Genomic DNA, 13,730 nt, shown 5'->3' on the forward strand with positions numbered 1-13,730 from the left:
AAGAACATAACGCAAGTAAATTTTAAGGTTAACCCTCTTTATATTGAATATATAAAGCAAACTGTTAGCTGAAATATCCACAAAATTAATATAAAGAGTGAATGGTTTATCTGTCAATCAGGTTCATGTAAATGTTATTTTGGTTATTATTTCAATAGGGTCACGACACATTTTCTTTTAAGAATCATCATTCTTTTAATTCATTTTTAATATTAAAATAAAGTGATGTCTGCAACAAGATGCCATGTCATCATCTGTTACCTTTATTTTATTATTCATTGAGTCAATATAGACTAAAAATCCCTGAGTAATGGGTTTTTTTTTCATGAATGTAGACATGCTTGTTTATACAGTATATTCCATCATGAAGTTCAGAAAGCTATTGCAATTTGTTAGTTTACATCATAAAAAATGTGTAACTGACATAAAAAACTTACTTTATGAGTGAGTTGGCTACCATATCTATAAATAAAGGCTTTAGATTAAATGAAATTGAGGTCAAAAGTTTATCATAAATGCAAAAATCCTCCTGTGGGAACTGCTTTTATGTCCCAAAATTTTGAAAAAACATGTCAAAATTTTGCAGAAGTGCAACCATCACTACATCACTTCACCGAACTGGCTTTATGCCCAGATGGAGACCTCTCCTTAGTAAAGACGTTTGCACACAAAAAAACAACAACACCTAAATGACTCTCACACTGTCAGGAACAAGATTTAACCTCAGTTCGAAGCATCATGTCTGGAGGAAATCAGGCACTGCACATATAGTACAATCCCTGCTGTGAAGCACAGAGGTGTAGCGTCACGCTGTGAGGTACAGGGAATGAGGGACTGGTCAAAGGAAAGGAAAGCTGAACACAGCAAAATACTCAAATTTCACATTCAGGGATTCACATTTTGCTGAATTAATATGTATGAAGACCATTAATTGCATTTGCGTAATTTTTTATTTGTGGATATCCATGCTATGTCATAACTGTTTAAATCTGATGGGAGAACCAAGATATCTTAATTAACGTTTACAGGGGTGAAAGCATTTTAGCATTTTTTGCAATTTTTGGCATTTTAGCAAATGCCCAAAACTTGCACCTGATAATTTCTGTGCACTAATTGAAAGTATACTGTATTGTGTTACATACTGAGGATTTGAACATTATTTTCTAATGCTTTTCATCTACTGTACACTCACTTTACAATAGTAAAATGAAAGTAATTATGTTAGAAAAATCTGTAGAAATTACAGTATTACTGGCAGCTACTTGCCAGTAACTCACTGTAGATTTAAATTGATGTTATTTACTGGCAACAATTTGTTCAAAATTAAATGAACATTAAACATTAACAAGTCTTTATCTTTACAGAATAAAACTAAAATAACATCCTCATGCAAAGCATTCTGGGAACCAAAATCTGAAGGAAAAAAAACAGAAAAAGGTTGATGAAGATTTCTGGTTCCCAGAATGCTTTGCATTAGATTGTTATTTTATAATTTTATTCTTTAAAGACAAAGACTTGTTAATGTTTAATGTTCATTTAACTTTGAACAAACTGTTGCCAGTAAGGGACTGTTCGTTATTTATTTAAGGGGCCACCGGAGGAGTTTTGAGATCTGTTGTCAAAAAAGACATGACCCTCCCTTCGCCAGCAATATTTTTTTCTATGACCCTCCAAAATGATTGTGAAAAAAGGCAGGACCCTCCCCGATAATTTATTGATTAGCCTAATTCTGTACTAGTTTGGCTTGGCAAAGATGTTCAGATAGCCATTGTTTGTTTGTTTTTTAAACCATAAACTCTTGCTTTCTCATCTGGCTGTAACGATAGACCAAACCTATGATTCGGTTCGTATCACGATTTTTTATTTTAGATTTGAAAAAAAAAAAAACATGTTTTCGGTGCTGATGCGGTGTGACGCGTTCAACATGTGGGTGGCGTTGCGAATAAAGCATCTAAGCTGTCACAAAGAACCGGCAAAAGTAATGATTATTAATATGTCAAATATAGCTAGACATTTTAATTGTTTTTAATAAACAAGTGTTTTCTGTGTCGACTGCAAAGATGAAGTTGACGATGCGTCGCGATCGTCTCAGAACGCGCCAGAGAGAAATGCACATTTCATAAGGAGAAAGCAGTCTGTTTTCCTTCGTTTTGAATTGTTCTGCATGTTTAAAAGTAGACATTTCAAGCTTTCTATATATTTCTCAGGTCTATGAGGCAAGTAGCATACCTTACGCTGAGTTTCGGTTCATTTATGAGACAAGAGTCCAGTTCACTCGCCCGCGCATCTGTGTCATGATTATCTATTTTCTACTATATTTAGACTACTTCTTATTTATTAAATCCAGATGAAACATTGATTAAAATTAAGATAACATTAATAAAAAAACGAAATTCACTTTAAAGAAAGGCTTTGTGCTTTCTGTTTGAGGTCTCTGTGCAATTTTTAAAGTCGCTTCAGAGCAGTCATGTCCGTGCGTAATGGAGAACTGTCACGTCCGTAACATTTTTTTTTTTTCACATAAATGCAAACACGAAAAATAAAATAAAAATAATATAAGATTTAATTTTCTGTGGAGGCCGATCTTTATTCATCCGGTGGGTATATTTTGGTTTGCACAGTGTAATTTAAAGAATTACTAAAAAATATTTTGCCACCTAAAAGTTAAAGATTTTTTTGTGTCACGTCACATGTGTATTTCCCTCATATTAAATATAAAACGCATGTGTAGACTGATATTTTTCTAATGTCTTGACTCCTTTCAGACGTTTCAAATAAATGCATTTTCTGAGAATTTTTATTTTAAGTTTTGACTGCAAATGTCACGTCCATTCACTGGAATCGCCCAATTTTAACGAATTTATCCTAAACTAGTTTTTGTGGTGTAGGTCTATGTATTTTATGTTAACTTAAATAATAGCCTACTAATAGTGATTTAAAGATGTGGTAGCGCTGCGAAGATCGCGAGTCGTCAACTTCGTCTAGCCGACACTGACATAAAAAATAACTGTTTTATTAGTAAACAATTAAAATGTCTCCTGCTATATTGAACATATTTGCCTGTTCCTTACAAAACACTGACAGTGGGGTTTTTGACCGTTTTTTTTTTTTTGAGCAGCAGCGGACAAATTATTTCGACACACACACACACACACACACACACACACACACACACACACACACACACACACACACACACACACAATATTGATAAACAGGATTTTTTTTGTTGCTTTTTTAATACAAAAAAAATTTCATTTAATTTGTTGTTTAATAAAATTATAAGCCTATTATTTTTAGTTTATTAACAGCAACAACAGCTGTAAAGATGAAGTTGACGATCGCCATCTCCGTAGTAGGCTAGTGAACACGCCTATAGAGAGAAATGCACATCATTACATAACCAGAGAGTAGCCTATTTCTTTTCGTTTTAAATTGTTAAAAAGACATTTCAAGCTTTCTTAAGATATATTTCATGTATGTGAGGCATATGTTGAGTTTCGTTAAGTTAGGATGAGATGCGCTCCTGTTTACGAGCAGTGCAAGTGACCACGCGGGCGCCTCTATGATTGTGTTGTCTGCTATATTTGGTATTTGGCAATTTGTTGATAAAAAAAAATGAAAATTAAGATACAATTTATACAAAACGAAATTCACTTAAAAAAATAGTTTTCTGCAAAACAAAACTTAATTAAGTGGTCAAAATCGTGTCTGACCCGCTCCATGTCTCTCGATATTGCGTATACTCGTGTGTGCGGTTCACTTTTCATAATCAACATAGATGAAAAAATAACATTATTATATTTTAACAAAAATGAAACTAAATGAGCTTATTTAATGGTAACAACACAGTAGGCCTACAGACTCTGTATTTGTGCAAATTGCTGCACATTCATTTTATTCTGAATTTTGCACACACAAGTTGAAAGGCATTTGTTTGTGCATGCATGTAAAACATATCTGCAACATTTATCAAGTTCACTGATAATTATGCGTGCATTTATTAATTATTATCTTAATGAATAATGAATCGGACGAAGCATGTAAACATTTTGTTTAGAATTTGGATCGATCATCGCAAATAGATCCGAATGAAGAAACGTACAAAACCATAGGCTATAGAAAATGGGTAGGCCCGGACCTAAATGCCCACCCGGGCCCAATGGTAGCGCCGCGGCTGGTGGTAGCCCTACATCTTACACATCGTGGAAACAAAATAAGAATGGAAACTAAAATATGCAGTATCGCCCTACAGCGCACATTCTATCAGCAGTTCTGGCGCCTCAGTCCCAATACTGTAAAACTCGACTTACGTTCACATCACATGTTAATGCAGCGGTAGAGTTACACTCACAGGACACTGTGCACTTAAAAAAAGTTCATTATTTGCTCGTGCTTTAAAGCTTTGCCGGGTAAACATTTCTTTGGCATTCTGTTCTGACATGATGCACTTTTTCTAAGCGCGAACTGAAGCGCACACTGTCAAACAGCGCCAAACTGGATTTTTGTTGGGTCAGACCCATCTGATATCTAAGGGGGGCTGATACGCGAGATCAACATGGAGCTAAATGGAAAAAAATAGCACCAAACAAGCCACTTTGAAATGTTGCTGTTTTAATGAATATAAAAGTTGGGTGACCCTCCCCCTAGACTAAAAAAAGTTGGATGACCCTCCCCTCAACAAAGAATAAAAAGACATGACCCTCCCCTATTTTCCTCCGGTGGCCCCTTCCATAAATACCGAACGGTCCCTAAATAAAATAAATTTAAATCTACAGTAAGTTACTGGCAAACAGCTGCAAAACTACAGCAAATTTTTTACAGTGTAGGTAAAACATTAAGGTTTGTGTCTAACGAGAAATTAGCCACTACACTTTATTTTGATGGTCCCCTTTAGACGTTCTGTTGACTATAAGTAATGTTGCACCTTCATTTTTTCAACTAGTAGTTGAGTATTAGTAAACTGTTAGGGTTAGTATAATAAGGGGTTAGGTTAGGCTAGGGTTAGGGTTAGTTGACATGTAGTTGCAAAGTTACGTATAGTCAACAGAATGTCTGTTGGACCATCAAAATAAAGTGTTACCAAATTAACGTCCACAAAAATATTATAATCCATAAATATAAATGTTTGCTGGCCCTATATGAAAAATATAGGCAAAAAAAGCAGTCTTTGCATTGAAAGATCAAGCTCTAATTTCACTTCCAAGAGTGAGAATAATTTGATTATGTTGAGGCGAAGAAATGAGGTTTCCAACATTTATTTGCAGCCAAGATATTGTCTTAATTTCCTTTTTTTCTCCAAAAGTTCTTCGGTAACCTTAATTTTGTGCCTGCAAGAAAAATCCAACAGCTCTTTGATGATCCGACTATCTCATTAGTTTCCTGTTTATTCTTGCAGGAATTCACATATTGCTGTATTAATATGTATGAAGAACAGTAATTGTGTTTATCAGTGAAATGTTAAAACTATTTAAATCTGATGGGAGAACCGAGATATTTTAATTAACTACGTTTGCAGTGGTGATTGGCAAGAACAGCTGCCCACTGACAACAAGAATCTCATCTAAACAAACCCTGTATTAATTACTTTTTTTTATTTTTTTACATGAAGATTATGAGATTTTTTCCCCACATGGGTAGTTTTTGTTAATGAGCGCTGTAGGCCTACTACATTTAGGGTTGTAACTTGAGAATGATGCCTAATTGGATGAAAAAAGGGCTTGATCTTTTGAGGGTGTCAACTAATATCAAATTTTAAAATGTTGATATTATACCAATTTCTGTATTTTAAGTTTAAACAAGAAAAGCCATCTAATCCCACAAAATGTCTCACAATTCCTCAAATACTTTGCTAATACATACAGATGTTTTGGTAACACTTTAAAATAAGGGTATATTAATAATCATTTATTAATACTTACTTTAACCTGAACTAATGATTAGTGAAGGCACGGCTAATCAAGAAAAAATAAAGAGCTAATGAAACGTTGCGGTTGAAACATAGGAGGAAGCATGATCCACATTATTTAGGGACTCGGGACAACTACAACATCAAGAACTCAAAAAGACTGAAACTACTAGACACAGGGCTTAAATACACAGGCAAACAAGCTAAACAAGATAACAAGGGGGTAATTAGAAACACCTGGGGAGACTAATAAACAAGAAAAACTACAAAGGACTACAAAACATGGCACAGGAAATGACAAAAGTCCACACAAGACAAGGGGAACACAAGACAGGAATCATAACAGCTAACCTGTCATATGGTTTAATTAACATTAGGGGGAACTAAACTAAACAGTCTCTTTAAGAATAAACAAGAAGTATTCTGACTTTGAATTAAGCATGAAAAATTTAATATTTTCATAATGTAAAATGTTGCCATCTGCAGTCTCATTATAGCATATATTGGATGGCACATTAGTTCACCATTATTTACATGGATCCTTGTTATCAAATGTTGAAAATACTAAATACACTAATTACTCTATAACCAATAATTTAATACTATGTTTTACAAGATTATTTCAAACTTCAAACTCACCCTACTCTGGCTTATACCCAGCTATACAAAAGCTAAAAAAATAATACTTTTTTTTTTGTAAAACCTAAAAATAAAAATGATTTTTTTTTTTTTTTTTTTTAAATAAATACCCAAACAGGAAACATATACACTACAGTTAGTGGAACATTTGCTAGTACCACTTACAGTTCATTACTATCAAACAACATACATGTAAATCCATCATAGTATCATTCTTGATTAGTTAATGTGTTCATTAATCATTAGTTCATGTTAAAGTAAGTATTAATTCAAGTGTCAATACATGATTATTAATGTATCCTTATTATAAAGTGTTACAAATGTTTTTGTTCTGTGGTTTTCTTTATAGTGAGTTTAATATTTTATTCAGTATAATAAGCATCTGCAGGCAAATGAAGATGCAATTATAACAAAAAATCCAATAAAAGCAAAAGGCTGTCATTTCCACTTATAACTTAATTACCAAACTTGTAGTCTTGCCAGGAGGCTTAGTGTCTGGTAATGGGTCCCATCTGGCCAAACACTCACTTTGCTTCTTAGAGCTGCATCACTTTTGAAAAAGCAGTCTGCATTTATCAGCAAAGCCCTGGACTCTTTGAGACTTTGAGGCTTGAGAATAGTATATATATATCAGCAGAGATTGGACAGATCAGTGACGCACCAGTAGTGCAATTACTTTTGCATTTTCTTCAAGCTTCATGAAAGCAGGCTCTTTCTCTTTCTTCGCACCCCTTTTTTGTATTGGATCTTTTGATGAAGATCTTCTGGCTATAATGCATTTCCTTTGTGTGCAACAAAAGAATGTCGATCTTCCAGTGGTCTTCTGTGGTTCAGTTGCCCTGTTTTAATTTACACTATATAGTAACAGGTGTCTACCCTAATGTACAGCATTTGTTTGCTGTCTTTTTTTACTCAACTGGTCTATTATGTGCTGGCACGTACACAGGTTTGAATACTAAAAATCATGTTTATGAGGAATAAAAGTTTCTTCCATCTTTGGGATAAAAGAGTTCTCTGGACGTAGGATAGTTTCTATTCCTAATGGCCAGCAGCTGTTGCACAAATCCTTGTTAATATTTTTTTAGGGGTTTTCTTAGCTTAAGGGGTTTGTGCAACTGGGCCCAGAAGAACCACTACAACTGATTGCGATCTTCAACCAGATGGAACTGGATTAACTATTTTGAATGTTACGATCCCAATCTGACTTCTGATCGTAATGCTGTCTGAATCATAATCATGCACTGTTCGTTTGTTGGCCAGAGGAGATCTGAGCGACTGAGCCTGGTTTCTGACAAGTTTATTTTTTCTCCATTCTGTCACCTGATGGAATTTGGAGTATGGAAGTCTGTGGGGCTGCAGAGCGATGACTGACCAAGGCGTAGCCGGAGGGACAAGGGAGTCTGGTGGAGCTGAACATAAAAGTTGAATGGAACCAGGGAGTCCATTATATTACTTAAGCTTGTAGGGAGCAAATTTACTTCAGGACTGAGGCATGGTTGGGGCCCAACTTCACACAGTCTAACTCCATCTGCTCTTACTCTTGCACCTGGTCAGACATTGCAACTAGCCCGGGCTCCAGGACGAGTATGGCTTCAGCTCTGGCTACGAAGTGACCTTCTCCATCTGCGGAAGGTCCTTGGTGGGTTTTGGCTCTGGTCTCCCAAATGAGGGATCAGTAGGACAGGAGTGGACTGGGAGGGCTATGACTGAATAACATTGTCTTTTACTTCTTCAACCGTAAAGGGTGAGCCATAGAGCGTAGTCGACGTACTGTGCCAGGATGCAAGATGTTTCTCCCCTGGGCATCAGACGGATTAGATGGTTATTCAGCCCACTCCAAAAGCATACCTTGAGAGTGCCATCGTTCCAGGACACCAGGTGGGCTGAATCATCCATTGAGCTCATAACAAGGGTCGGTTCTTCTGTAATGGCATGGTTCAATCAAACGAAGGAGAATATCAAATTCAAACAATCTTTTAATAATAAACCAAAATACTCAGGAGATCATACAAATATACAGAAGAACAAAAAAATCACACGTAGTGTCAACAAGAACTGACAAGAGACTGAACTAAAAAGGGGGTATATACACAGGACTAAACAAGTAAGTTAACAATGGGCAGGTGGACACAATTGGCTACTATGGTAACTATAGGCACACATCTGCTACAAAATTAAAGTTGTTTTGAAATCTACATATTAGCTCTTCATTTACAGCATAAATGAATGTGAAATGCAAAGAGTGCTTTTGTTACATAATCGCACAGATTCAAAATTCCTAGACTTCTTGCGATAAGGGAAACCTAAAGTTGCTCTCAAAGTTATATCCAGTCAAAATACATACCTGTCTTCGATTTATTACAACCCAATTCTAATTGTGTTAGGTGAAACTTTTAAGGACTGTTCTCACAGATAGGTTGTTTATTGTCTTTAAGATGTAGTGATTTTTATGTAGTCATTACTCTTAAAAAAATTCTCTATGGCAATATGGTTTAAGATGTGCCATTTAAAATATTCTTAAGAAATGGTAATAAAAGATGGTAATAGAAAACACTCTGTTTTTGTTTAATTTATTTATGCAAAGAGACCTCATCCCGATCCATATCACTAATTCACATCACATCACATCACATTCACATTACATGTGGTGGGATGGTTGCATTTCCTATTAAATGGGAAATAAGTGTGCGTAACCTAAGTAGGATCACACCATTTGAGTGAAGAGTTGTTGCACCAATAGGTGCTTTAATAAGGCCAATAGATTGAACAGAAATTGTCTTTAATATGTACTTATGTTATAGTAATACTATTGTACTATTCAGAGTTTCTTCTCTTGTTAAAAACTCTTTTTTTCCATCTTCGTAATATTGCCCGTCTACAATCTTCTCTCACTTTAGCTGATGCTGAAACCTTAATTCATGCATTAATCACATCACGCCTGGACTATTGCAATGCCTTATTTCTTGGTCTTCCCAAAAAACTTATTTCAAGATTACAATATGTTAAAACTCTGCAGCAAGAGTTCTCACCTCCACTAGGCGTTCTGCTCACATTACTCCTCTGCTTCATGACCTTCACTGGCTACCTGTGGCATCACGTATCCACTTTAAGGTATTGCTCTTAACGTTCAAAGCATTTAATGGTCTTGCTCGCCAATATCTGTCTGACCTACTCTACCCTTACCACCCTGCCCAGTCCCTTAGATCAGCTGAACTTGGTTTACTGTCCATCCCTCGTTTCCGGTTGTCTACTGTAGGTGGAAGTTCATTTAGTGTTAATGCTCCTCAATTATGGAATTCACTACCTCTTACTCTACGTAATACCTCGTCAGTGGCTACTTTCAAGACCCAGTTAAAAACATCTATATAACATGCATTTTGGATAATGTGACTATATGTATCCTATGTGACTGGAATGTATGTGTGGTTGTTTAAATGTATTGTAATGTACAATGTAAAGCGACCTTGAGCTATGGAAAGGCGCTATTTAAATAAAACTACTACTTCTTCTTCTTATTATTCTTTAGGCCTTCTTGAACCCTGATTATCTCATATTTGTATGCACAGGAGAAGTTCTCACAAACATTTCTGCCTAATAGAAAACACGTGTGTCGCACCCTCACCAGGCTCCTCTGTCTCACACATCCAACGTTCACTCTCACCCGAATACTGATCACCTGAACCTGTCCCTCGTCAGCACACCAATAAGGACCTGTACAAAAGCACACACCTCACAGTCACTCTTTGTCTGGTCTCCAATACGGACTATACTCTCTCTACTTACCTGTGAAGTTCCCTTGTGAAACAGCCATCTCTTTATGAATCTCCAGGGCTCTCTTTGTGATACTCCACTGATCTCCTGTAAGCTATTCCTCTGAAAATTATATTTACCTGTCTCCTCACCATACTCCACAAAGAGGCATGTGTTCTTTCCACTCTCTGACTGCTTGCCCAAGGATAGACATCTGCATAAAACATACCCACACAACCTTTCCTTTACAACCTTTTGTTACTCTCAGCAAACATATGACGCTCTCTTTCTGTGTATATGATGGAACATACTTAAGAGGAAATATTTATGTATAAAATTTGATGATATAGGCACCCAGATGTGATTTTTGCATACAGTATGTGTAGTTAGTTCAGTTGTTCCTTCCTTTTTTTTTCCTAAATACATTTTTGTATGAAATGAAATAGTTTGTAGGCAGATTTTGCACACAAGTTTATGAATGAGACCCACTTTTTTGTGACGTCAGAGTAATTTATTGCATAATTTTAAACATCGTACTTTAATTTGATTTAGCATTGACATTTTTAGTCTTTCATTGTCATTGAGAGTTTTACAATTTGAGGCAACATGAGTGATTGAAGAGGGGTAATGCAACCAAGGTAGACTTAGATGCAAATGAGAAGCAATGCACCAGCGGGAGGGCAGACAGTCAGTCTCTAGTTAAGCAGGAACATCTAGTACCCAACAAACAGTATGTGATTTGAGCAACCTCCGTCAATGCAATCACTCTCAGTGTAAATGTGAACCCCTGGTTAGGAAAACCAACATTGTGGGTCTTACGATTGTTACAGAGAGTGCGCATAATCACTTTGCAGAATCCAATGTGCAAATTTTGAATTAGCAACTTGGATGCCTAATTATTTGTTTTCACACCTTATCAGTTTATGCTTTTTAATGCAACATTGCTGGAGCCCAAATCTCTATTCAATCTCATTTATAGTAAGTAGAAGCTGTAGTATCTCAATAAATTAGATGTAATACAGAGTTTAAAAATGCAACAGCAATACATCTATCTTGATTCTTTAATGCTACCTCAGGTTGCCAGGGCAACAGGTTTGCAGAGAGCAGGAAAGTAGGAAGAGTGCTAGCAAATCCCATTTTTATTTATGTTTTTCCATGGAATTCAGAGAAATACAAGCTCTGTTCTGTGCTATACAACAATGTATTTATATCCCAATATCTACAAAATGATTATAATAGGTTTTCACTCATAAAATTCACTTGAAATAAATGAGACCATTGACAAAGCATAGAGTTATAAAATAAATTTGCCATAGCTCCGATAATTTGGTTTGGAAAGAATTGAGACATATTTGATTTCATACTGAGATATCTGACATCTGATATCAGAGCTTGGTATTTTGCAAATCTGAGCACATTTTAAGACATTGTTGAGATCTCATTTGAAACTTTAGAGCAGACACATGTCAGATTACTGTTATTTCTATATTAGGATTAGACGGCATTTGCTTCACCACTAGACGGCATTTGCATCACCACTGTCTAGCAGACAATTTTGATATTAAAAAGTTCACTTCAGTCATTTCCTACTGTATATGGTTTCTTACAGAACTTTGCATTTACTTTTACTCTATATTCTATTTCTCTCACCTTTTGTCTTAGTTGCTTTCTCTGGCCTGGGCTTTACCTCATTTTACTTGGCGGGCAAGTTGCAGTGCTTCACAGATGCTGGACGCGGGCGCAGCTGGCGTCTCTGTGCCATGGTCCTGCCCCTCTACAGTGCCATGATGATCGCGCTGTCCCGCACCTGCGATTACAAGCATCACTGGCAAGGTCAGAGGTTTGCAGCAGTGTCCTACAAAAGCACACAACTGCTTAATACATGCGTGTGAGCATCTGTCAGTCAGAGCCACTACATTTACACTACAGAAATAGTTTGTTTAGCAGCACAGTGACTTAGACCAATAATTAAAAAACATTAATTAGATCATATAGATTACTGAAATATGTCATTACATAAATGTACTTTTAAAACATTGTTTCTCAAATGTAATAATACATGCAATCTTAACACTATTTCACTATTAACACTATTATTCTACTATAAGTAACTTTGAAACATGTCATCTTATTCTACAAACCCTAACACCCATTAATCTAACAGTCTACTAATACTCGGAGACTTATATGTATTCAATATAAAGTGTAAGCAAAATGTTTATTCTGTCTAGCATTTATGACATTATTGACATCTTTACACTATCTACCATTTAAATAGTTATTTCATTAAACATGATAATTAAAAATATATATCAAGCTAATTAACTTTTTCCAGGGATTAATACAGATTGAACTGTCTTCAATACTTGTAGAACATAACACTGAGTATGCATGGTTTGTTGGAGTTACTTCTTCTTCGAGATAGAGATAGATAAAGCTTCAGCAATTGTTTGCAAGCTTTGACATCAGCTTTACAGCTCACTGGCCTGCTTCTAGATGTTTTACCCATACACTTATTAATCATGTCTGTGTATCATCCAGAATCACACTGGCGCACAGCCATACTGTCACCATCAATAACAGTCTCAGACAGGATGTGAAGCCACATGACGTCTGAATCACCAAAGAAAGCATGACATAATATGATGGAAAGTGATATATAACCGATGCAGAGGAAAAGAACACAACATGGCCCATTGGTTTTCAGAATTCCTGAAACAGCAGGCATGGGCACCAAAACGATCTGACAAGACAAGAGCAAACACACCACATTTAAAGGCAGTACTGACGAGCTTCAGGTGTGCTGTGCTGATTAGCTCATCAGCTGAGAAGCTTTGCCCAGCAATGCAGAAAACACGACAGGAAAAGCAAGATGAACACCTGCGAACTGTGACAGTACTCCTCCCACTAAGAACGCCTCCTGGCGCTATCAGAGGAACCTACCTGTCGACTGTAATCATCGATAAGGGAGTGATCCAATATGTCCCTTGCAGGATCCCAAATTCTCTCCTCCCGACCATAACCCTCCCAGTCCACCAAATACTGGAATCCGCATCCCTTCCGTCTCGAGTCCAGAATACGTTTGACCGAATAGGTGGGTTTCCCATCTACAAGATGCAACGGTGAGGGAACCGGAGCAGGCTGATTAACGGGGGAGTAAAAAACGGGTTTTATTTTGGAAACATGACAAACTAAATGAATTCTCCTGTACGTGTAACAGTTTTACTCTGGTTGTGTTTGTTTTCTATTCAGTGAAGACGACGCTGATGGAAGAGGTCTCAGGATCTTTATTCTGCAGAAATACAGAGCACAATACATTTTTGGGGGGATACACATCTCTCCCCTTCAGTCTGTTCTTACAGCACGGAGAAAGCAGCACGCTCGTCAGATGAGCGAGAGAGAGCACACCCGACCCCGTCAGCGGCAAATGTGC

General features: G+C 36.5%; 1 protein-coding gene across 1 annotated transcript in view; it reads left to right on the plus strand.

Moving 5' to 3' along the window:
* plpp4 (phospholipid phosphatase 4) overlaps positions 1-13,730 on the plus strand; it is a gene marked incomplete at both ends in the record, with an annotated part of 135,357 nt that overhangs the window by 107,392 nt on the left and 14,235 nt on the right. Inside the window, one exon of the mRNA XM_081351706.1 lies at positions 11,960-12,130. Within this exon, the coding sequence (XP_081207832.1) occupies positions 11,960-12,130 (171 nt within the window). The remainder of the gene's footprint in view (positions 1-11,959; positions 12,131-13,730) is intronic.

The sequence above is a fragment of the Scardinius erythrophthalmus genome, assembly GCF_964197995.2.
Source record: "Scardinius erythrophthalmus genome assembly, chromosome: 21".
NCBI lineage: Eukaryota > Metazoa > Chordata > Actinopteri > Cypriniformes > Leuciscidae > Scardinius > Scardinius erythrophthalmus.